Source organism: Prorops nasuta, unplaced genomic scaffold (assembly GCF_024137725.1).
Source record: "Prorops nasuta isolate Cenicafe-Biocafe unplaced genomic scaffold, Cenicafe_Pnas_1.2 PNAS00008, whole genome shotgun sequence".
Classification (NCBI taxonomy): Eukaryota; Metazoa; Arthropoda; class Insecta; order Hymenoptera; family Bethylidae; genus Prorops; species Prorops nasuta.
This window is the reverse complement of record NW_027116805.1, coordinates 5,446,439-5,471,884: the sequence shown is the minus strand read 5'-3', so window position 1 is coordinate 5,471,884 and position 25,446 is coordinate 5,446,439. Positions and strand designations below refer to the sequence as shown.

Genomic DNA, 25,446 nt, shown 5'->3' with positions numbered 1-25,446 from the left:
CGTAGCGCGTCGCTGTGTATGTGTGTATATATATGTGTTTGCAGCGACTAAAGGATAAAGCTTCGAGGAATCTTATAGCCTGTAAGTTTCATTATTTTAATATTAAGATTAAAAATTAATTGTAAAGTTAACTCGCACTACAATTTAATTGAATAACGTTCTTTTGTCACAATGGACGACCTCACTCTGGGGTAAAAGTGCGCGTTTAAAAATTTCACGTCGTGTAATGTCGTTTAAACAATCCGCGTCGCATAGTGTGCGTAAACGGTATATAGCTGCAAGTCGCAACGAGATTTTCGAGTGCATCCAGGTAATATTACCGAACATAATCTTTTAAGATAAAAATGCGCTTCAACGACTCGACGTGTTATTGACAAGCCGTTTCCAAATTTATTATTATATTATTTAAACGAAGATATAAACTGTTCTTTATTGTAAAACAGATTTTCAAAAAATATAAAACATTTTTAATTGTGTTAATTTTAAAATAAAATTTATTTTCATTTCTTTGATAATATCTATGTGTGTATGACTGTTTTACTAGAAAAATCAATTAGCAACGGCATTAAGATATTTATTATAAAAAATTGTAATCGTTCGTCAAAGTTCGGTGTATCGTTGACACGGCTTTTCGCTCTTAATTGCAGTGTGCAAGATCTCGTTAAGAGCGCTAAATGGCATTTGAGCGACAAGTCTTTAGAGACGTCTGGTGAAAGTAAACAGCGATTTATTTATAGTGGTATAGGGTATAATTATATTAAAATGGTTTACCTAGTAATTTACTCGCGAATAAAAATTCTATCATAATTTTAGTTTTCACTATCGAAACTAATAAAAGTAAACGTCAAATACCACTTCTTTCTTTTTTCTTTCAAATTACACTACGTGGTATTGGAAAGTAAATGAAAATGGGTTTCAATTTTAGGTGATTGCTCAAAAAAATATATTCCTTATTTATTCTTTTTCATTCAGTTAACAATATTTTATTATTTAATAGTACAAAATATTCATGAAATGCATAATCCAAATTCTTATAATTTATACATATTTCTATAAGTAAAAATTAGTCTAGTAAAATCATAAAATTATATAACAGTCTAATATCTACAATTAAATACATTGATAAACAGACGTATTGTTCGGTTTTCGCAAAACAAAGTATAAAAATAAGCCATCATCATTAGAGACAAATGAACAACATGACTAAAATGTCATTTGCAATGCATTTATGTATATACAATAAAGAGCTGTCAAATCTTTTAAAATTTGATATGCCTCGGCGGAAATATACTCGCATAGAATGTAATAACAATTCATTCTCAATGAGTTTAATACTTGTACAATCACTATTTTTACGTCATAAAAGAAATTTTTACTCAAGGTTACATTTCTCGAAACGACTGAGTATTTCTACAATTTTTTTACATTGCACTATCTTCGAGCGTTTTATACTATAGAAGTTTACCACCACAAATAGTTTTATTGAGAGTGATGCATAAAAAAATTGCAGATTTTAAATATAAACGCTCTTAAAAGCTGATTGACTGCTAAAAATTGGGCATAGGTTTGGTGAATCTTTTATTTAAAAATAAACTATTTACATAAAGAATTGAAAATTTGTTCATTTTCTTATTCAAACCTTTCAACAATTTTCGCATCAATGAATTAAGAACGTTTATGATATTAGTATATAAATCTTGTTTATTAATACTTTTTGTGTTCAAATTTCGTACCCCATAAACTTTGAGTTCCGTCACCTTTTTTTAAAGCAGTTTTCTCTACAAGTTCCTTACTAGGCGATTTCAAATCGTACGCTAAACCTGTTTTCGCCATAAGATTAATGAATGCTGCTGAGCCATTAAGACTGAAATTACCTAATTCAGCTGCTTTGTAATCCCATGGAAAGGAATGGTGATAATTGTGCCAACCTTCCCCAAGTGTAAAAAAAGATACGGTTGGATTTTCCGTTGGCCTGAGAGAACTAAAAATTAAATATTAACAATAAAATGACATTAATACGACATTATAATTAAAATCTGACAAAAATTTGTTTTAACTTCGCTTTTAAGGGCACTGAGATTAAAAACTGATTAAATTTCGTCAGACAAAATGCTCTTTATTCAATTTCTAGCATTGTTTGAAAATCCATTTTTTGAACAATTAATCGAAGAGTTACCTGTTGTATGGACGATTACCCCACATATGAGCAAAACTATTAACGAAGAAAGTTACATTCAGTAGCCATACATAACGAATTATCACAGCATAGATGCTAAGACGCCAGGTCTCGTTCCAACAATAAACTGGTATTAATGTTGGTATTACAAACGTAAGAAGAATCATGATTGGTATATAGTATCTAAAACATTAAGAAAAATCCAAACATAATTAATACTAATAATGTCTAGCAATATCGGAAAGTTGGAGTCATTGGATATTTATCAGCTTAATTCCATTATAAAGAATATTTCAAATTTTGAGTCGAATCAAAGTATTATTGAAATCTAATTAAGATCCAATTAAAAATAAACAGCGAAATCTTAACGTACTTGTCAAAGAATTGAATCACAGGATCTGCCTTGATATCACTCATATCGATTTTTGATCCATATTGTTTCACAGCAGGATGTCTTTTCATCATCAACCAGCCGATGTGAGAAAAGAAAAATCCTCGATTTGCGTCATGTGGATCAGCTGGGGTTTCTGTGTATCTATGATGAGTTCTGTGATCACGAATCCATTTTGACAAATGTGTCTAAAAGTAGAATATTCTCTGTTTATATATTTTTCTTTATATTATACATTTTAATTAATAAGTTTCGATTACAAAGAATAAAATTTTTACGAACCGTGTGGGCGTGAAAGTGTTAAGCGAATAATTACCTGTCCAGCCATGCAATAAATAAATGCGAGGAATATTCTTAGTGGAAGTTTCGCCGAATAACTGCGATGGGCCCAAAGCCGATGCGCTCCAGCCGTGATACCTAAGCCACCAGTATATCCCCAAAATGGACCTTTAAATACGAAATTATTTTTAATATAATAATAAAATGTTTAAATAAAAATAGAAAAAATAATAAATAAAATTGTTCTCGTATCACTCATGTGAAAATTGTAAGTGGTAATTTTTCAATAAATATATAATTTAATTTAACGTTTAAAAGGTATTTGTTTTTTCTTATTATTTTATATATAATTTATTTATGCTTACTAAGAAGCCAGGTGTACAGTTTTGCTTCAAGACTATGGAAGAATAAGGTGTAGAAGGCAACAACATGTAAAATAGCAAGCACAATAATATTTCTGTATATGAATGGTTGTAATTGTCTACGAGGAACATCCTTAATTTCCATCGGTTGATCTGGCTCTACTCGTGGCTCCGGGGCTCTTTCCTCATACTGCGTTATGGTTGAAGAATACATTTTGCGTGAAATTTTTTTTAAGCTGCCTCACTTCCGTTTATCTGTAATATTGTGAAATATATGGATCCTTTATTTCAGTTTTACCAAATTTGAACATAATTATCTAAAAATGAAGTCAAAAACATTACAAAAATTTTTACAAGATTTAACTTCGACAGAAAATAGTAATAATTAATAACCATTAAAAAATATTTCTTAATTGCAAAGTAAAGTTACTATCGATAATTGTGTTAGTTATTAATATTTACAACAAGTACCGTTCTAATATGTATGTACGGTTAAATGATTAATTCAAAACTACAAGTATAACTGATATCGATCAGCTAATAACGGAGAACCGGTCAGAGGGAACCGGTCCAATGTACTTAGAAAGAGACAGTGATGCGAGTTTTCAAGATCGAATGAAAACCATACTTTCTTGCAAGGGCGAGGCAAACCGCATTCTAACCAGCCACAAGTTCGAGGCTAAGGTTATTATGTCTTGCTTCATTCACTTCCATTTGGATAAATAGAAACGTGCGTCCCAAACGCGTATGATACTAGGAAGAGAGATTTGCACTGTTCGTTATGTGCAAATTGCTCTGCATGCCAACATAATGGCAATTATATAAAAGTGTCTCAAGCATTTTATCGCATATGCATAATTTAGAATAGATCCTAGCAGTTGAATGGATTTAAGCAGATAGAGCCCTCAATAAATAATTCTTTCGACATAAAGCAATAATTTAATATTACACCCGGCATATAATATATTCTATAACTAAAAGATTTTCTAACACTGGTGAAAAGAAGAGAAAGATGGTGAAAATATCGTTATCGATCAGTCATGGTTAATATAGTGGGACGAAACGATCTCGATTAAGGTCTTCTTAACCAACAAATAGAGATGCTTATGGAAGAACGTCGTTAACGAGCGTTGAACTTGAAAGTAAAAAGAGATTTTAATAAAATGCCGCTTTCGAAATGAAAAGAAAACCTTTTGCCGTTACCGCAGTAATATCGATAATACGTTTACTTTTCTTATTGAATCGCAGCTGAAGCTTTGTAACAGTAATACAAAATTTAGTTGTTAATTATATTTTTTTTATGATTAAAAAATGCATAATCTTAACTTTTAGCAATTATATACTGCATGCAAACAAGTGTTTGTAGCAATGCATCTATCGACGATACTTTTATTCCTACTAGAGATTCCACTTTTAAATTTTATAGGAAATGCAAAACAAAAATTCGATAATCTATAATATTAATCATTTCGATAAACTAGGTCATTCATTCCACTATCTATTTACAAGATATGCATACTTGTATATACATATTAGGTAAACGCTGCCCGATGTGTAGTGTATATAGTTTTATGTTTATTATAAGTGCATGCAGAAACTTTATACTATTATGAATAGGTTATAAGAACTAATATGTTGAGTGAGGACGTATTTAGATTAAAAAATATTTTATTAGGGAATTACAGATAATTGGTATATATAGAATAAATTTAGTGAAACGTATGTATATGTGATATATAATACGTTTGGGACATGGAAAGGCTGAAAATCGCAATATATCACACCGATTTTCTCAAGGAATATCAATTTTCATTTTAAAAATCAAATAAAATCTTGTTTCGTTATTGCTCGTCATAATGAAAATATTAAAAAAATTCTAATATTATGTATTTGTGGCTGGACTCTAATAATTTTAATGTAAATGTACTATTTCCTTAAATAGGTAAAGTTGAAACACTCATTGCAACAATCCGTCAGTAAAGATTAGCATGTTAAACTTTACTTAACAGTTAATTGAATCCTGCTTCCTGTTTTATCAGCATTCATCTACAATCATATCCGCCTTTCCAGTTTTTTTTTCTCACTTTCTTTTGTTCTTTTACATTTTTCAGTAAGATAAGATTATATAAGTAGCCCTTTTCATCTTATCTTAATTCTGTATTTATCCTCTTTAATTCTCTCTTTCTCGGTTTCCCCCACCCCTTTTTTTCTTTTGCTTCTCTTTTAATTTGTTACTATAAATTATTAGAAAGTCTCATCAGATTTCCATTGAACTGCCTAGGAAGCCTAATCCTCATAGCTAGTTGCTTTGCTTCCGCTACCAATAATAACGTATTTCTCCTCTTATTTGCTTTGCCTAACCCACCAGATGTGGCCAAAATGAGTCGAGATTTTAGTTCATCAGTTGTCTTTTCCCGTATGGATAGTAAACTCTCCATTTCACTGAATTTACCAATACGAAGCTAAACATTTTATAGTCTTACGTTAATTTTATTTGTTACATAAATGATTGTATTTGTAATCGTTGACATGAGGGACAAAATAAAATTACCTATAGATATATTTTTAAGAAATTTACGAATTTTTAATGTCTCTTAAAATTGTTGTGAATTACTGAGCCCTACCCCACGACTTAGATACTAAATTTATTAATGCTTTAAGAAAATGCAGTAGTGATACATGGTTTAAATTATATTACAAAAGTTAATTATTAAAAATTTAATCCTATATAAATTTAGTTTTTGATTCTAAAGAAAGAGAGAGAGTTGTACGTAAATAAAATAATATTTTTAAAAATGTTGAAAATTAGTTTTAAGGAAAAATAAGAGATTTTCTAATATAATATATGATTTATATCACAAAGTGTGAGCCAGAAAGTATCGAAAGCAGGGCACTTAGGTTAATGTTTCATCAAACGAGTATTAAAGTTCAGTATTAAAAATGTTATTTACAGGAAAAAACAAACGATAAAATGGCCACCGTAATAAATTAAGTAAGTTAGTGCCGGAGCTTTTCAATATAGCGTCCATAAAAACTGCATTTACGCTAAGAGATCCGCATCTAATTCAAACTAGGAAAAAACAATTAGATCAAAGAGAAAGGTATATCTAAAACTGTCTGTCTAGGTCATTCAATCCATTCCTGATTGAAAAGTGTTGGTAACATTTATAAAAAAATCTAGATACACCGATATGTCATAAGGTATAAAAGATTAAAGTACCAAAGATATATAGAGCGCATTTTATTTGATGTTTCCATTGCTCCAATTTTGTATAGATATGTCCAACTACTTATGCATTAGGAGTGTTAGAAACATCAAATGGAATACGTCCATATATAAACATTAATAAATTAGAAGAAAAGTGAAAGTTGATGCTATAAACAAATGGACATTGTAAATATTCTGTTTGAAAATTCTTAAATCAAGAAGCTACGAAATTTAACTAGAAATTATATAATTTAATGAAATTTTGCTATTATTTTGAGCTTTCAACTGTTATTGAATTCGAAATCTAAAATTCAGTTATTTTTATATAAAAAATCATGAAATCCAGCAATGATAAACGTATTATTTTAATATATTTCATCTTGGGGTCTTGGCCTATTGGTTTATTGCTTTTGCTATATGAAACAAAAAAAATGAGGTTAATGAATTTACAAGATTTTTGCAATTAACGTAGATCTTGTGAAAGTTACTTGACAGTAAATAATTTCTGCTTACCTATGTTACCAAGCGCATGTGCAATGGGAAATACATAAGTGTGTCAAAGATTTTTTATTTAATAAAGCGAAAAAGTAACAGCAGCGTCATAAAACTTTGCCCAATAATTATATAATTTGAACATTTTTTAGTCTCCTAAAGTCTCGAATAACTTAAATTATATTTATATTCACACATATACACACATTTATCACACAATTATGATAGTACTATTAAATCAAATAAAATGTTTTTTGGGTATCGAAGCTTTTTGTATTATTTTTTATACATATTTATGGTAATAATTATATACGAACAACTCTAAATTATAATAAAAATAGTTAATTGAGAAAAATAGAGAATTAAAGTATAAGAAGTCATTATCAATATAAGTTTACATAAGATCAATAGGAAAGCAGGATGTATAGGAATTTTTAAATGTTTAAGCAGAACTATTTAATGACATTCTCAGGTATATCACAACTGAATGATTGGGTAGAGCAAGTACCACCGGTAGTAAACTATATATGTTTGAGGAAGTGGTTAAGGCGGATACGCGTGTGTTTGCTGCGTGTACTTATATGTGGGATATGAAAGGAAAAACGTTGATCGAGAGTTGAACACTTTGAAATAATTGGATAGGATATGTCTGCCGCGAACCTTCCGAGAGTGAACACTTTCTCATCACGGAAACTGACCTAACGTCAATTGCTACTTTCGTCCTCTCATCAGAGAACAGTTCAGTAGTCTACGTCAGACACACCACTCCCTCCTCTCTCCCTCCTGTACATAAACCAATAAATCTACTTCTATCAATATTTATTCTGTCCTTTCGGTCTATGTTCAATAACTTTTTTTAAATGTTTAATTATATACGGCATAAGTAATCTTGAAAAAAAATCCGACTTTTTGTAAATTGGTTAAATAAATATATTAACTATATTATTATCGAAAATGCTAAATATTTAAACATAAAATAATCTGTGGGTCAATTTCAAAAAATACATTCCAGTATCAAAATTGTACTAATTATTCAAGGTTTCAGAGAATCATTATGACCAACGTTTGTGTGTGTGTGTATGAAAATACTTTAAATAATATACATACAAACCGGAGGGAGTACTACAATAAAAATGTAGCAATTAAAACTACCATAATTTGTTTAAATTGAACTATAACATTAGAATCACTATATTGTAACAAATTAACTTAAACTAATTCACAGTAATATTATATTATTTTATTATTGAACAAGTATTAAATTATCTAACAAATTTGAACATGTATGTTTTAAATTAATAATATCAGAAAAGCTATATAAACTATTTCTTTTAAAGCAGTTTGTCATAGTAAAATTAGTAATATATAAAAATATTAATTAAAATTAAAAAATCCCATTATCTTAGCCTTGTCGAATAAAAAAAATACAATTCCTGAACTTACCATTTAATCACAATAGGAGAAGAAACTTAAAAACGATGGAACGTAAAAACTAATCTGTTAAATGGTATAAGAGAACAATATTAGGTAAACTTTTGAAGCTGATGGATCAACATGAGCGCGAATTCTCAGGGAATCATCGAATCGGCTGGTTTGATATAGATTCCGTTTTAGGGAGGGGTAGATAGATAACCTACGGTGAGAGTACGTGTAGTGGAAATCCTATCTTTGGTAGGAGAAATCTCTTTAATTTGCTTCTCGTTTTTCTACCCCTTCTCCATACATCATACATTAGCATCACCACTGCTTTCGATACCCCACTACTCTTTCCTTCCCACCCTTTGCTCTCAACTAATACTTACTATAATTCTAGATTTTTCGGTCCAAACTATCACTCATTTATTTTTAAAATATTTTACATCATATATCCTGTTATTTTTTTATTAAACTAATGCTCTCTTTAATTCAGCACAAGAATTATTCTAGTGTAAGTTTCCCTCTCGAAAATGCCACATATGTTCTTTTCAAAACTTAAAATAACATACATTTTAACAGATCGTGTATATTTTAACTGTAATAAAAAAATGATCGACTTATGAGAGCACAGGTATAAATACAGAAAAATAAAACTAAACAAATAAGTCAAACCATCGTTCATGTAAAAATATATTTCAATCACGGAGGTTCCTCTCGAAAAGATCGTAAATAATGCAGAGATTTTCTCGTTTACTCGTCGTTTGGGCAACAAAATTCCAGAGTGGGAAATGGAACTGTGTGTAATGACTATTAAAAATGAACCATTTCACAAGAGAATTGCACCCTGTTACTTTTATGACATGAGTAAGAAAGAAATTATTTGCAATTAAGTTCTTTACGTTTCAATTTTTTCATGTAAGAAAGAAAAGTCTACAAGATCCTGCATTAACCCTGAAAATTTCGTAATCAGTCCCAATTTCAAAGTTTTATATGGATTCATCCTTTAATTTATAATTTCAAGGGAATCAAATTATTAACTTTTTTACTCTTTGGTCAAAAAATTTGGATAGAATTGGATGGGATTTTTTGTAATGAAAAAAATATCAGAAGAGTGGCAGTAACATATTGCATATAGTAACCACATTAGCAATTATGTTTAACAGTTTTACAAGTAACGAGATTATGTGATGATGGTTAGTAGAAGGGATTGATAAATGAAGCCAATTTTGTATCGCAAGGTACATCCTGGTGATTTTTTTGATCCATCAACACCGTTTCGAGAAGAAAGTGTTACACGTATTATATATGAAACATTCTCTAACTGTGATACTAGCAATACTGCATAGATAAAATAACGGGTTTTCGCGTATAACATTCACAGCAGTACGCCAATCGACGTTAGACTTACGAATAGTACTTATTTATCTATTTGACATTAATAAGCGCACTTAGTTTAGCATATAAGTGGTCATTATTTAATTAACGCGATTAAATCAACTGTCATTGCCATACCTCACTTATAATTGTTCAATAAAGTAAAATCTCCATCAAACCGACGACACCTGTAACTTATTTTGACACTGCAAATGTTAATACGTTTTAAATTATTAATTAATTAACTTTATCGTGCCTTATAACTCAATCTAGCACACTTTAACTCCATTTTTGATCATATATTTTTCTGCAGAAAATTTATTATGTAAAATTAGAATTATAACTGCAACTCTAAGAATATCGATTATAAATTGAATCGTTAAAAGATTTTATGATAAAATTTTAGTATTAATGTACCTCATTTAAAACATCACTGTTTGAACAATATACCATAGATTAATCCCACAGAAAGAGTCGTCATATGTACGATAGGATTAGGAATATCTATTAAACGATGCTGAACCAAAAAGAATATGGAAAATAAGGTACTAATGTACACTATGCGTACTGCTCTAACAAGCATTCTTTTTTTATACATGCCTACAGCTGCAAATTTTAGCATATATCACTCTTGTACTCCGCCCGGCTCTGTTAACTAACGAACGCTAGCTATTTAGCCCAGGCCCTTCCCGTGCCATTTAGCTCGACGAAACTCGGGCCCAAGCGGTAGGCTTCGAAGCCTGCTAAACAGACTGGACTGACTGATGCTCTTGTAAACAGTCGCAATACGAACCGAAATGTAGATGCCCGCGACACCTGTGGTATAGTCAATTTTACACAATACTGCTGTTGAAGAAGTAAACTTTAATGCTTTTACTATTATGTTATGTTTACGTTTCGCACAAGTATCTGGTCGCTAGCCAGACTCGCGATATTCATGTTTGGTCCAAAGTCTTCATCGCGAATCATACTCGCTAAAGTACGGGAAAGGGCTATAGAAAAAAAAATGTTGAAGTGTTTATTTTACGAGATTTATCATTTGTTGTGATTTGCATGATTAATATTTTGAGTAACTGTATTTCTATGTTAAAATAATTGGTGGTATTTTTATTGGCGTGTTATTAATAATAGTAATTTTAATTGCAAGTGTTTTGCACCTAAAGATTCGGTCCGTCAGAGTTTCGTGAAATAATATCGCATCTGCGATTAAGTAAGCAAAGATTGAATTACACTAAGCTTAGCATTGTATTATATATACATATACGATCTCAACTCGTCTAACATTTATTCGGTATACTCATGAATATCGGTTTGATAAATATGACAAGTGATATAACTATAATTGTGAGATAACAAGAAATAAATTTTATTTTAAGCAAACTCTATCAACAATTACAAAATTAATGAATAAAGGTGAATAGTATATAAAAGTAACGAGGAATGAAGTATAAGAAGGTGAAAGAAGAAAATAAAACAAGTATATGTATTAATTTCATTAAATTCATTAAAAGCTTAAAAATGAAAGATTTACAATTCATAAAACATTTCAATATAATTTATGTAATGTTCTTAAATCGCAGAGGCAATGTAAAAAAGATCTACATTATTATCAACTTACAATCAAGTAACAATTACCTCAAATAAACAAAGTATAAAATTTTTTAGACAGTTTTGATTAAAAATAATTACGAAGATGGAGCAAATGTGTATAAACGTATATGAGAATGAAAAATGAAATAGAAACAGACTAAGAATCTGTGGAGAATTCTCAGAAGAACTGTAAGGCCGGTAGTTCACAGAAGAAGGGGAAAGCAACGGAACAAGCAACATCGTCCATACCCCCATCCTTCAACAAAGCACCACAATTCTGCTTGCCTCCTCCGTTGTCCGGCTGGCCTCCCCATTTGTCGCTCCAAACTGTGTAGCCAGTTTTTCCCAACGATTCGCCTAAAACTGTCACCCAATCTCCCTCGGTGTATAAATCATGAATGCCTAATAAAGCTTCATCTGGATAAGCTGCTCCAATTATGCTCCCCGTATTTTTCAGCATATCCTGTAAAACCTGCACACATGTACAGAGAATCATAAAATAATAAAAATTAAAACCAGAAAAATAACATTAAAATTAATAGTTGAGTAAATCGAATCTAGATTAAACTTAACGAAAGATTTATTCCAAAGTAAATATTATATTTACACAAAAGAATCAGAAACTTCGCTTAGCTAATTTTACTAAAATGAAATATTGGTTCTGGTGTGTAATTAGTTTAATATTTTATTATACTTTAATTAAAATGTAGTCTCGTATTCAATTATGGGATAATTAAAAAGAACTGTTGACAAAATAGATATTCTTTTTGAAACCTGAGCTTCAGCAATTGAGTTGATAACAGCGAGATGGGCCCCTTCCTCATTGCAGAGTTTTCTAGCATCGTTCCAAATGGCTGCTCTCGTATGGAGTTTGTGCGCGCCGATTCCTGGTTTGTAATGGTAATCGTCGCGAGTTGCCAAGGTCCTCTTAGCGATGTTACAGGTGCAAGCCATTCCGTGAACTACCAAATTGTGCAATTGCGGTGCCATCACATGACCGGGCCATGGAAATCCATTCATATCGTTCCGGCTACAATTGCAAGTTTGGGAGACCCCGGTTATCGAAGGATCAGCCTCGACATTAGATTCATAACTGCTGGTCGATAATAGAGGAGTAGACCATACGAGAACAACTTCCAATAAGATGGAAGCTAATAAAATAGCGCGCATGTTTATACGTATTAGTGATAGCACGTTTTACTTCTCGGTTTCTTTATTATTAATCACCGGAAATGTGAATCTTCGTATAGTCGAAAACAGTGTGTGTTCATCAGACGCTGCGTTTAGTCAAATAGGCGTCAGAAAACTGACTGAGTTAAGTATAAGAACTGAACTGAACCTCCTCCTGAGTACGAACAAAGGACATGTCCGAAGCTAATCCGGACCCGCCCGATCTGTACCGACACGACAGAGGCCCTCTTCAAATTAGAGCGAATCCGAGACCCCTGACTAATGCCTGGTCAAGGTCAACTCGTATTCCAAGTACCAAAAATACCGATATTTTCGAAAGTCTTAAAATTAAGTTTCTTTTTGAAGCCTAGCAAATGTCATTCTCTTTTTCTAATTAATAGAGTAAAATTGTTCAAATCAATGCTGAGTCTTTTAAGAAAATTCCTTGTTTAATCATTTTTAGAAGTCGTACATTCAATTGTTCACACGTTTGTTAAAAATAACGTAAAAATTTTTTATAAAAGGCATTGTGAAAAGTAATGCTACCTTTTACTGCTTAGTCGCCTGAAGTAATATGTACATGTTCATAAACGTCTGTATTAAATGCATTGCATCACGCTACATCGCTCTTTTAATTGCGTTCTGTATGAAGACATAAGATTATTTAGATTTATTTTACGTTCCGATTAAATAAGCAAAAAACCTATCCAATCTGTAGCAATCTTGCTCAATTAGATAGAGCTCGGAAGTTACTACACCGCCAAGATCAGTTTCTCGCTTTTCATCTGTAAAAAATAGTTAACAAAAGAGAGTTAACGAAATCAATTTTAAGCTGAATTATTTATTAACTATTCATAAATCTAAATAGTCTTCCTATGCAAATTCAACCCCATGGCCTAAGATCTCTCTATATCTATAAAAAAATATGTAAATTGCGATTTAAATTCCCTAACTATTTTAAAAATTAATTATTATAATATTTTACAAGAAAGTTAAAATTATTTCATAAATCTATTAATACAATTATATAAATGAAACGAATTAAACGAATGTTTAACAAGTTATCTTGTACCTTTGTTTTTAATGGAAAATATTATAATTATAATAAAAAAAGTTAGGTCACAGCTAGAGCAATAAAACAACAATGTTAAATTGGCAATAAGTATTACTGTAAAAGAAATTAAAATACGATAAATTATCATTAATTTATAAACTGTAACTAAATGAAAAGTATAGATTACTGTATATCTAATGTTTAAAATCAAATTTATCAATAATCTTAAATGTATTGTTGCTTTTTTCATATTATATTTCTTAACAAAATACAGACATTTATAATCCTATTGAAATTTTTAAATGTATAAAACTAAATGATAAATGCCGCAATAAAGACTGGAATAATCGGACAAATGTAGGGAAGAAAAGTTTCAAGTCGAATCCTCTCGCTACAACGTTTACTTTATTCACTAATAAATTATGTATGTTCAGAATGTTCATAACTATATTAAATGCCTACTGTACAAATTTAACTCGTGATGTTGTAGACTTGTAGTACAAGGGTTTTTCCATTCTTCCCGAAAGAGAAGGAAATATTATCGTAACCAGAGTGCATATGCACTCAGCATTATTTTAAAACAAACGAACAATAAGATCTTATAATCTTCGACCTAAGAATCTCTCCAAAGAAGACGTTTATCAACAACAATCTCACGTATCATACGTTTACTTATCACACTTTATAACAATATTTTCTTAAAGAAACAATAATAGAAACGGAGCATAGCAATAAAAGGCCTTCAAGAAACCAAGTACATGTGTATGTTGTGTGTGTAGGAATTATTTATCATCAGGACCACGACTTTCAGTCGTTTTTGGAACTTTGTTCCAAGTTTCCCAACCCTTTTTCGTGTCTTAATATCACCATATAAGATTATAATTAAACCAATGCATTATCAGTTATATATTGCACGGTTTTAAATTTGTTCCTTGCCGACTGTAAAACAGAATGTACGCATTACTAAAATCTTCTTCCTGAGGCTTCTGTCTACTTGTAGCTTCATCGTTGTAGTAGTACCACGTGTCAGTACGCGGGTTCTTCGCATACGCTGTGTAGTGCCCAGCAGATACACCTATAAGCAGAAATTTACATTATCGACTTCCTAGCAACAAGTAGATTTTACAAAAACAAAGGAATTGCTTACCTCCGAAATGACACACGCAAGCATAAAGATCATAAAGATGCCGACCTACGCTAAGACCGACTAGAGGGAATGTGACTTTATCGTCCAGTTTCATACTAGTACACTCGTAGAAAACAAACCTGTAATGGATTAATTTGTATATTTATTTATAACTACAACAAAAAACTCAATAAATAATTTTAATCTTTAATTCTGTGTAATCTTTCGCTAGCTTGTACGTTCACTTGGTGTTTAAAAATATCTAATTAAGATATTTAAAGAATCTTAGAAAGTGTATTAGAATACCTGTAGATACTGTTCAATAATTTTTGTACCTTTTAAGATAAACTATGAGGAACTTGGGGTATCGGTGGACGGTTAAAGTTTTTGTAGCACACTGATTACATTCACATTTCGGGCAAAACCACGGATTATGTTCATCCAAAGTCTCACTGAAAAAAATCAAGACAAGAAAACAATTTTAAATACGTGTAAACAAGTGGTTATTATTTTTTGACTTAGAGTTAGACGTAACGCCATATAGTTAGTCGTTTATCTGAATAATCCTAAGAGAAATTCATTTTTTGAATATGACTTCTCTGAATGTAAATAAACGGAAGTTCTAAAAAAGTTGTGTCCAAGAAATCGATCACTCTTATAGTTAATGAGATAATATTTTCTTAAGTTTATGCATCTATGCTCTGAAAAATTGTAAGTACTTCACCCTGTATGCATATGTACAAAGTCTTGTTACCTTTGGCTGAACGCCTGGAGACAATCATACAATGATAATGGATGATGTGGCCGTTGTTTGCTAACACTTATATGATCGATTGGTTGTAAGATCTTTGATACGTTTTCTGTGTACCGTACTGCGAGAGTATCGCCATTTTGTAAAACAACCATTCCAGTTTCGGGTACGCTACACCCAGTACAATGCATAGTATACATGCAGCGAGAACAGTGGTGGCCCTAATAAAAGTTTTTCTTTATATGTTATTGTTATTACAAATACCAAACTTAAAATTAAAATTTATAAAAGTTTAATAAATAATGGTCATTAAACTCGAATTAGTAACTGTGACAGAAATCGAAAAAACCAATTTATAATAACAGACAAGGCAGTTGCTTGTTGTGGAATATTAGATCAAAGAAAAAAATCAGAAAGGGCAAAAATTGATTCGTTCCGATTGTCTAAGAATAAAAAAAGAATTTATATATATACAATAACATATATTTACCTGCCCATCAACAAAATGAATAGTGTAATTCTTCTCTTGTGGCACATTCTTTTTTACAATTTCATATAAATCTTTAGCATTAACCCTGGATGGTAATCTAACTAAATGTGGATAACCAAAGAGCTTTGTGGATTTTCGGTTATTCGTCGTTTCATTAGTCGTATCATGACGTAGAACCAGGGGAACATTTAAGATTCGAACTGTAGGCCTCGGCCGCCCCGTTTGATCTATTTTCGTGAAAGAGGATGCTGTCATAAACGTAGAACATATTAGGCACGTTTGAGGTTCTGTTTGATTCTTGAAGTAGTCCTATGATAAAGAAGGTAAATACAAGTCATTATTAATATATTTTATCAAACATTTTCAATTATAAAAAATAAATAAAACATCAATACATCGAAGCAACAAATGCTGATTCACTTACTTCTATGCAATTATTACAGATGATAAAACTACAACTAGTTCCACTGTGTTTGTTCAATTCACCATCGAGTTCTTCTAAACAAATCATGCATTGTACTTCCTCTCCCGAAGTAGTGTCTCCTTGACAAGCACCAGCTTCCGTCAAACGATCACCAGCACCATCAGGTACGGAAGTATATGCGTCAGGAGGATCCGTCAATTCGAATGCATAAATCGATCGATTTGTATCATTAACGTATCTCAGGAGCGTATTATCATCCTTGAATGAAAAATTTACATGTACATCGTAGCAAGGTTTATAACCTACGAAATAAATAATCATATATTTTAAAAATGCTCTATTAATGTTAATTCCATTATATTTTAATTCCTTTGCCATATTATCATTTATTTAGATGAATTAATTTAAATTGTTTTGTGAAATGTAGCTCCATAACAATGCCTTAATGTTATGAAAATGTTCTTCCACTAAATTCATCTAGGAGGATAGTATCGGCAGCAGTTAATTCTATTAAACATACTGCCTTCTTAATCCTCCCTAAACAAAACTGTACATTCTACCATAATCAAATAATTAAATTTGTGCATCTTATACTAGGAAGCACATTACCATGAATATTAAAAGATTTATAATTAGAGTTAATTAACTAAAATTGCTCTACCAATGATTGAATATTGCTCAGCTTAATTGCATAACATTAAAGAAATTAATTTTGAGAATGATAAGGTCCACTTTTTTACGAATCATGGTGGACCATAAATACATACCAAGATCTTAGCAATGTGATTTTCTAAGACTTCGGCGAGAGCAACGTTTACTACTGACACATTTTGCTTGCTAAGAGTTTTAAGCAATTCTTCTTTAAGTTTTCCAATACGTAGTTGCTTGTTCAAGGAAACCACGCATCTTATGGGTTGGTCGCCATTTGCGGGCACATAAGTTACATTCAACTGCCTCTCCATAGCGTGAGGTAACGGTACCGACAGATACATAAATGGCTCGTAAGTTATAGAAACATGTTTACAAACTGCACAGATCACCTAAAATACATCCCAAAGTTATCAAATAAAATAAGCTTTACACTTTAAAGTATACCAAAATGTTACATTGAATTGTTTTAATAAAATAAGTCCTGAAATCTACTTCTGAAAGAACCAGGAAGGAAAACTTATTAATTTTTATTTAGGAGTTTTATTTTAAGGTAATTCTTATAGCTAACAGAATCACCGAAATATTTAATCTCCTTCGTCTTCACACTAAATGGCTATCTTATTATTTATATTTTCAAGTTATACGTAAGAAGTTGCGGCACCAGATTATCCGGCAATGATTAAAATCATGTAATGTCACCTTTATACGACTTTCAAGAGGATTCAATTAAAAACAGTAGTACCGATTTAATGTTATACGATCACATATTTTTTATGTCACTTATTTGTATTTCAATAAATCGATCAATATATTACTTAAAGATGCTTTAACTCCTCTTCAATTAACTAATAATTTAGCCATTTAATTTCACATATAAATAATTATTCATAAATATTACCGTGCTTTTAAATTGTCCTTGAAACGTATCTATTATGATACTTCTGTTGGATTTTAAATGCCTGGCCCAGTGTTTGTCTGCTTCAATTTCTTCTTGAGCTGCGATCGCATCATTTCCATAATTTTGTGAAATACGGGAATAATGAACAAGCCCATTACCCATTCCATCGCGCTTATGATTTTTTTCCTGATCATCCAAACGCATTCTTTTGACATTACATTTCTCTAAACCAGTATCATATTCCATGTCAGAGCCATTTGCTGTGCAATCACTACTAATAATATTCTTTTGCACATTAATTTCTTTAATACGTTTTATACTAACGTTCTTATTGTCAAAATCATGGTTCTCCATTAAATTGGAATTATCCAAAGGCGTTCGTCGAGCACTTTCTTTGGGAAACTTTTGCGAATCGAAATGAATCTCGTTATTACATTCTTGTTGTGTTACTAAGAAATTGGCATTACTGGTTTTAGCTTCTTTATGGATATCATACAGTCCATGATATTGTGATTCTTTTTTAGATAATTCTATTAAAGCGCTAAGTCTTAATGGACTGCTGGATATTGTCTCACCATCTGCGTTTTCGCCATTCATTTTATTATGAATAAATGAGCTGGACATCGCTTCGGCCGTTTCGTCAGAATCTAAAGTTCCTTCATCTTCGTCTTCTCTCTCATTTACAGGCGAAGCTCTTGGAGAGTTTGCCGTACTATCAAGTTCGCCTATTGGCGAGTCTAAACCTATTTAAAAAACAATAAGAATAAAACAACTCAATCTATATTATAAATCGAAATGTAATTTATATTTGTGTTGAAAGACATGTTATGTAATATTATATTCATTCAATTTCATAGATTGTAATATAAATTTAATTCGAAAATCGTTATAATAAATAAACGGAAATGATTTTCATGTTATGGTTAAGAAATATTATTAAGCAAAAACTTATTGACTGAATTAAATATTTTCTGAAACGATTTACCTCTTGGAGATCCAGCCATAGTAACATTAGGGCTGCTTGGACGTTCCGGCGACGGTAAACAGTCATACATATCAAGATATTCACTATTACAGATAGAGTTGTTTGTGGCAGTAACTATTATTTTATCCAAAGAATTAACTTTAGAACTAAATTCTTCATCACTATGAAATGAATTAGCAGAAGCCGCGGAAGTTTGATCATGGCAGTTTTTCACGGACTTTGCTGTATTCATTTGTTCATGTAGAGAATCCAGCAAAAGGGCGAGGAACTCTTGACAATCATGCTTTTCATATGAAATTAGAAAATAAAGGCTGCTTGTAGAAAACATAAATTACATTTGATTGTTTTTGACAGTTTGTACATACTTGTCTATAATCTTTAAATTGAGAATGATAAGTTCCTAACGTTTGTTTAAATTCTGCTGGGCGAAGAACGGTATATCTACCAGACCACATTTTTCCAAGAAGTACACTGAAGTGAGCCATTAAAGATCCAGGGGGAGGTAATTTCTCTTCTCGTTGTTGTAGTTCTAAAAAATGCCTAAGAACCGGAGGGGTCGCGGTGAGGCATTGCAATCCTGCTGCCATGAAACAAGTATTACCAAGATTTCGCAGACCGCATACTCCAGCAGGAGAAGGGACCACCTCTGCAACATAATGATAAAATATTATAATTTGATTAAAATCATTATTATCATTTTAAAAAAAAGTATTAGCTATGACAACAAATTTGCAGGAATTGGAATATTCATACATCATATTTATTTGACACAACATTGCTATATCTGTTAAAGAAACATCAATATTTTAAAACAGAAGAAATGTAATAATGAGATTACGATAATTTTTGACATTTTTAAGACAAAAGAAATATTATAATCATTCACCCATTAGCGAATCATCTTGATCACCACCAGTATCAGCAAAAAGGTTATTTAAAGCTGGTGAACCAGTAGGAAGAAATGGTCCATGCTCTAAACCAATTCCAGAATCAGTGATTGGGTCAGCACCAACATCCTCAAAATCATTGAGACGGGGAGGTGGTGGGAGTGGAATTGCGTAATCCGTTGTTGAGCTATTAGTCTCTGCCCTAATAAATTATGTATATTTTACTTTAAAAGAATAAACATGGAATGCGGGACACTCGTACGCAAACTAGATTCTAATTGGTACCCCAAAATATTGGTAAGTACTTCAGTGATGGATGAGAGCAGGCTTTATGGGACAGCTAGTGCCAAAGCGAGCAGAAGTATCGTCTAACCATGTATCTTCGATGCCCATATCAACCTCGGATGATAATAGGTTGTCGTCTTGGAGTGTTAAGGTGTGATCCAGGGATGATGTCAGGGGGCTCAGTCCAGTTGATTCAAAAACCTCCGAAATATCTGGGACTTCAGGCAGGTCAGAGTTTTCGTGGGATTCTATCATTGATATTCTTTCTATTTCAGGTCTTCCCACCAAGTTGTCCATTCAGATAATAGCTAGTGATCCTTTAACATACAGAAACATAAACTTTAGGATATTAATTTGAGCACAATAATCTTTTATCTCATTACTCTTAAGAAATCATATTTTATAATAAAATAAATTACAAGTATTTTAAGAATTTAAAAAAAGATATTAATTAATACATTATTTAACTTTTTTGTTTTATTTAATAGGAAATATGTGCAAATTTAAAATGAATATATTAACTTTTTATATCAATTCATAAAATCACCTGCTTTCTTTTAAAAACATATGACCACTATAAATAAAACATCAAACTATATTAAACTTATATTCTATAAGTAAATATAATGGAACATGCAAATTAATGCTGTATCCTACATAAATAAAAAAAAATTAAACATTGGAACAAATAATAAACTGATGCAGGCTCTTTTCCAAATTAAAATAAATATGACACATTAAATAAGTTTACCTTTAAGTTAGTTTTTTCCCATCAATAGCATGCAAAAGAACTTTCACTTCTATAAGGCCATTTCAAATCCAACATTCTGAATCATCCTATAGCACATATACAGATATGAAATACAGAAATCATGCAGACTGTGTAAAACACTTAAAAAAAACACCACAAAAATTATTATTAAAGGATTTTGTTTTGAAATTCCTTATATTAATTATTAATCATTATATCTCTCACATAATACATGCTAAATATTATTAGGCTAATAAGATTCTACATTTACATTATCTAGAATCTTATATTATTTATCATTATGCATTCAAGATAATATGGAGTTTTATTTTAACAAAATTGCTATAAAGTAGTATTCAATAATGGTATAATGATACACAAGGATATACATATATATAATATATATGTAGATGTATATATATGTATACTTCACGAAAGATTCCATTCTTATCGTAAAATTATAGGCAAGGCAAGCTAAATTTGTTAATATTTTTAAAAAATGAATACGGTTTTAAATAATATACTGAATCATATGTATTCTAAAAGCTAAATTAGACGAATCCTAACCTACTAAATAAACTTTTTAACGAACGAGTTTATAACAGATTAATCCATCAACTTTAAAACATTTAAATTAACGTTTAGTGAATTAAAATCTTAATTTTTTCACAAACCAGGAATATAGTAATAATTACGTCTACTAAATGAACTACAATAAATTAAGCTTCTTGCCAATGGGAAAGTTTTCGGAATATCGGATAGCAAGAAAATGGCAACCTTAAACACCACGGTTGTATTAAATTGATATTATATAGGGAAATTGTTAAGAGATGAATTACAATATTAAAAATAAATAAATAAATATACTCACTTTCTTTATAATAATCAAATCTCTTCGCAACACTTCAACAAAGCTGCGACTACATGGCCATTATGGCCCCTTATTCGCCTTATTCCTATCAGTGTTGGTTACTTTATTTTACTATACATCGGCGGACCGTGAATATTCAATATTTTTGGCGCGTGGTCAGACTGCTTACAAAAGTTAAAAGAAAAGTTTCAGTTCATTGGATGCTAATTTACTAATCACCATTTGTTTTAATGCCAACAATTTTTGAATTTTTTCAAAACCCTATTTTATCAAAGTTTAAATTATTTTCGATTAATTCTTACAAAGTTAGTACACAAAATTTAAAAAATGTCAAACTAAATGGTTTTTATGCTAATTAAGTTATGACTGCTTTTAGATAATGAAAATTAAATATTTTTAGATTTCATAATATTGGAAAAGGAATCAAATAAAGTTTGATATTTGTTATAACCATTTTATTGTAAAAAAAAACTATAAAATTTAAGAAAATATCTAACAATACAAGGATAAATACATGAATAAATAAAACAGATACTTGTAGCTTCTTCAATATGTAATAGCACCATAAGAGTATTGCACGCAGTACTTATACAATGGAGAAAAAATTCTAAAATCTTGATGCAATTCCACCCCCTCGACTATCCGAATGACTGGTCATGGAATCTCTTGTCTTAATAATAACATTAACACTCTTAGAAATAGTAATAGCATCAATGTGAGATATAGGTATATTTAATTCAGTAGGTTTTATAGAGTGATCATGCTCCACAGTCATTCCATCTGGAAGCAGATAGTATCTGAAAAAAAATGTATTAAATACTATTTTTAAATAAAGTATATTTATTCTATCAGCATAAAACATATTTTACCTAGGATATTCAATAGAAGTAGAAACATTCATTTTTTGTATAAGAAGATTATACAAAATTTGAACATTAAGAACGTTATTGTCTGATCCAAATATACCGCGTAATCCACATATGCTCTTTTTGCTTTTAAAAATAATTGGAGTGAAAGTTGAAAAATTATTATTATTGCCTTTATCAAGTAAAAAACCAGCTTCGGTAATATACCCCGAACCTAAAGATGTACTTAATCCTCTGTGAAAAAATAGTAAAAAATAAATTAATAAATTAAACTATCTATTTTTCTTAATAATTTAACAGTTTTTCTTGCATATACAAGATGTAACACATAAAACAAAATTTCATGAAAAATCAGTCTAAACAATAAATAAACCTTTTCTGCTATAAATCTAACTGAACAGGATAGATTAACATTGCTGAGATGGATGAGTCAGTTAATGCATGCAAGAGAGTTGGTAACCTTTGACTTTTCTATGCCTGATCAACGCTAATTCTAGTATTGCAATACTTGAAAGTGGAGTATTAAATTGAGATTTGTGAATGCAGTTTTTGCTCAGATTCATTTCAGAAGCTTCTAACTCTCACATAGTGCTCAGTTAATGAAATACTCAGTTAACTTACGTTAAAGCAGCAACATATGTATCCTGCCAATCCATTGCCATTACTCCAGTATATTTTTCCTCCTCTGCTGTAAGCAAAGAATTTATAATATTTCATCAAAATTAAAATTATTATCATTAAGTCAGATAGTCATTTGTAAATATAAATATAGTTCATAGAATATTAATTATAGACTTATTGTTAATAGCATAAGTGGTACATAATGTATTCAAAATTTACCAGTTTGTTTTAAAATTGATGAAATTGGGTTTGTATTAATTAAAGTTTCCGCAAGAACAAATTGAGAATGTACCTCAGATGCATTGTTTGTTACAAAATTCAAATGCTTCAACTCAGCTAAGGCTCTATACAAATTTTCTGCAGACTGTGGATAATAAATAGTATATCCATAAAAAGAGTCTTCATGTGCAGTATATACAAGAGGCTCATAAGCTGCTAATTCTTTAAGTAGCTGAGCATTTACAGTATCTCTGTATAATACTTTCTTTGAAAGTGATCCATTATAAAACACTAAAAATTAATAAAAGACTGAGATTTCTTAAAATAATTAAAGTATACAAAATATTATTACTTACCATTAGTACCATATTCTGCCAATTCATCTAAAGTATTAGCTAATTCTTCCAATCTTAACATTTCTCCAGGATTTAAATGTCCATAAAGTAAAGCAAAATCACTATTCTTGGAAATTTCATCTGCTAATTCTTTTGATACTATAAATCCTTCCCTAGCTAGTTTTGCAGAGGGTGAAATAACTTCTTTCCATGATAGTTTTCCATGTAATATTAATGCAAATTCTAAGCCTCTTAATACAGCTGGTATACGTTCATTTATAGAAGCAAATGTGCCTTCGTTGGTATTTGTTGCAAAATCTATAATGATTGGATTTGTTTGATCTTTATGATTGTATATCATAATGTAGCCACCTCTAAAAATATATACTAGTTAAATAGGTATACTAAATAAATAAAGAAAGTTAATAAAAGTATACATTTTTGTTTTACCCTCCAAGTCCAGTTTTATGAGGTGCTACAACAGTCATACAAATAGTAGCAGCTATTGCTGCATCAACAGCATTGCCACCATACCTTAAAATTTTAGTTCCAATTTGGGAACAATTGGTGTAATCTGTAGCTACTGCGCCATGATGATTTCTTCTGATCTATAAGGAATATTTTTTAAAATTATTAACATAGGGTTAACATACATTAATACAGCAATGATTCGTAGTAACTGTGTTTGTAAAAAACATTTAATTATGCTCACCTGAGTAGTATTATTACTATATAACAATTGGAAGACCAATGTAGCAGTGATAGACAAAGTCAGCAATGTAAAGCAACATACAATAAGTTTTAATCCTCCTTTACAGCAATTAAAACATTTATATTTTGAAGTCTTATCTTTTGTTAGGGGACAATCTTCAGATAATTCTGTTATAACACAATTTTCATTTTAAAATTTAATGATATAATATACAATTACTATTCAATTTTGTATCACTTACGATTATCGCAATAATGCATTTTTGATAAAAAAAATTTAGTATTCGCTAACTTAAAAAGTGGATCATATCACGTATGATGACTTATTAACAATTGTGACATACTTTATAGTGTAAAATCGTATAATAAAAATAATATCTTTTTTGACTACTTGGCATATTATACTAATAATTATAGACATGTAATGTTTAATAATAAACCATAATTTTTAAAGGTCGTAGGTTATGACTTTTGGTTCTTTCTAACATACGTAACGTAACAGACCCATATGACGCGGCGACGCGCAAAAAGGTACACACAAACCATACGTTTTTACCTGACTTACCTGTCTGACGACTAACCTACCTAACTAAAGGCGTTTGTCTGTTGATAAAACAGAATAAAGAGCTACTGTATCAGTAGAAAGATATAAAATTAGTCAGGCAATATTATTAAATCTCATTAAATTTATGGAAAAATGTAGTATTATTTTATTTAAACGGAATAAATAATTCTATTTTTTTTTAATTCATTATAAATAAAAAGAACAATGAAATGACAAAATTTGGGAAGGAATAAACCATTTTATATTACTGCAACTTATACTTTATACTTTTTTTAAAACTTTCTCTGTAAACACACACACACACACACACACACACACATTTCTTCAACACCTTTCTTTTATAACCTGGATCATTCACGTATCGTTCATTTCTCACCGGTATGACAATGTGCAGTTATATGAAATTAAAAAAAAATGAATGATTCAAAGCTTTTATTTGAAGCATATATCAATCATAAAATGATTTATAAATAAATTTGTGTTCATATAGCTTTAAAT

General features: G+C 30.5%; 4 protein-coding genes across 10 annotated transcripts; all 4 read right to left on the bottom strand.

Annotated features, from left to right (window-relative positions):
- Window positions 1-1,023: 1,023 nt before the first annotated feature.
- Window positions 1,024-10,435, bottom strand: LOC136775326 (acyl-CoA Delta-9 desaturase-like). Of its 4 annotated transcripts, none has more exons than XM_066730001.1 (7): window positions 10,116-10,435; window positions 9,837-9,904; window positions 3,212-3,463; window positions 2,884-3,014; window positions 2,550-2,755; window positions 2,177-2,359; window positions 1,024-1,981 (listed from the first exon to the last, which is right to left on the bottom strand). In XM_066730001.1, exons 3-7 carry the CDS (start codon window positions 3,420-3,422, stop codon window positions 1,705-1,707), a joined length of 1,008 nt encoding a protein of 335 aa, XP_066586098.1. In that variant the 5' UTR covers window positions 3,423-3,463; window positions 9,837-9,904; window positions 10,116-10,435; the 3' UTR covers window positions 1,024-1,704. The 4 variants fall into 4 exon arrangements, with proteins under 4 accessions (XP_066586098.1, XP_066586099.1, XP_066586101.1 ...); XM_066730002.1 differs by having other exon boundaries at window positions 9,837-9,892; XM_066730004.1 differs by lacking the exon at window positions 9,837-9,904.
- A 599-nt stretch (window positions 10,436-11,034) lies between these two features.
- On the bottom strand, window positions 11,035-12,636 carry LOC136775437 (hemolymph lipopolysaccharide-binding protein-like). Its single transcript, XM_066730201.1, has 2 exons — window positions 12,063-12,636; window positions 11,035-11,760 (listed from the first exon to the last, which is right to left on the bottom strand). Exons 1-2 carry the CDS (start codon window positions 12,456-12,458, stop codon window positions 11,467-11,469), a joined length of 690 nt encoding a protein of 229 aa, XP_066586298.1. The 5' UTR covers window positions 12,459-12,636; the 3' UTR covers window positions 11,035-11,466.
- A 1,261-nt stretch (window positions 12,637-13,897) lies between these two features.
- LOC136775368 (ubiquitin carboxyl-terminal hydrolase 4-like) lies at window positions 13,898-21,710 on the bottom strand. 3 transcript variants are annotated; one of them, XM_066730080.1, is made up of 14 exons: window positions 21,632-21,710; window positions 20,761-20,846; window positions 20,098-20,326; window positions 19,724-19,926; window positions 19,203-19,483; window positions 18,838-19,120; window positions 17,853-18,595; window positions 17,071-17,343; window positions 16,304-16,561; window positions 15,880-16,188; window positions 15,393-15,610; window positions 14,974-15,090; window positions 14,660-14,778; window positions 13,898-14,587 (listed from the first exon to the last, which is right to left on the bottom strand). In XM_066730080.1, the coding sequence occupies exons 3-14, from the start codon at window positions 20,304-20,306 to the stop codon at window positions 14,415-14,417; spliced, it is 3,186 nt and encodes a 1,061-aa protein (XP_066586177.1). In that variant the 5' UTR covers window positions 20,307-20,326; window positions 20,761-20,846; window positions 21,632-21,710; the 3' UTR covers window positions 13,898-14,414. The 3 variants fall into 3 exon arrangements, with proteins under 3 accessions (XP_066586177.1, XP_066586180.1, XP_066586178.1); XM_066730083.1 differs by lacking the exons at window positions 20,761-20,846; window positions 21,632-21,710 and having other exon boundaries at window positions 20,010-20,180; XM_066730081.1 differs by lacking the exons at window positions 20,761-20,846; window positions 21,632-21,710 and having other exon boundaries at window positions 20,030-20,180.
- A 370-nt stretch (window positions 21,711-22,080) lies between these two features.
- On the bottom strand, window positions 22,081-24,904 carry LOC136775508 (glutathione hydrolase 7-like). Of its 2 annotated transcripts, none has more exons than XM_066730349.1 (8): window positions 24,626-24,904; window positions 24,385-24,551; window positions 24,123-24,280; window positions 23,694-24,046; window positions 23,338-23,628; window positions 23,119-23,185; window positions 22,501-22,731; window positions 22,081-22,428 (listed from the first exon to the last, which is right to left on the bottom strand). In XM_066730349.1, the coding sequence occupies exons 1-8, from the start codon at window positions 24,642-24,644 to the stop codon at window positions 22,239-22,241; spliced, it is 1,476 nt and encodes a 491-aa protein (XP_066586446.1). In that variant the 5' UTR covers window positions 24,645-24,904; the 3' UTR covers window positions 22,081-22,238. The 2 variants fall into 2 exon arrangements, with proteins under 2 accessions (XP_066586446.1, XP_066586447.1); XM_066730350.1 differs by having other exon boundaries at window positions 23,119-23,182.
- Between the last annotated feature and the right edge of the window lie 542 nt (window positions 24,905-25,446).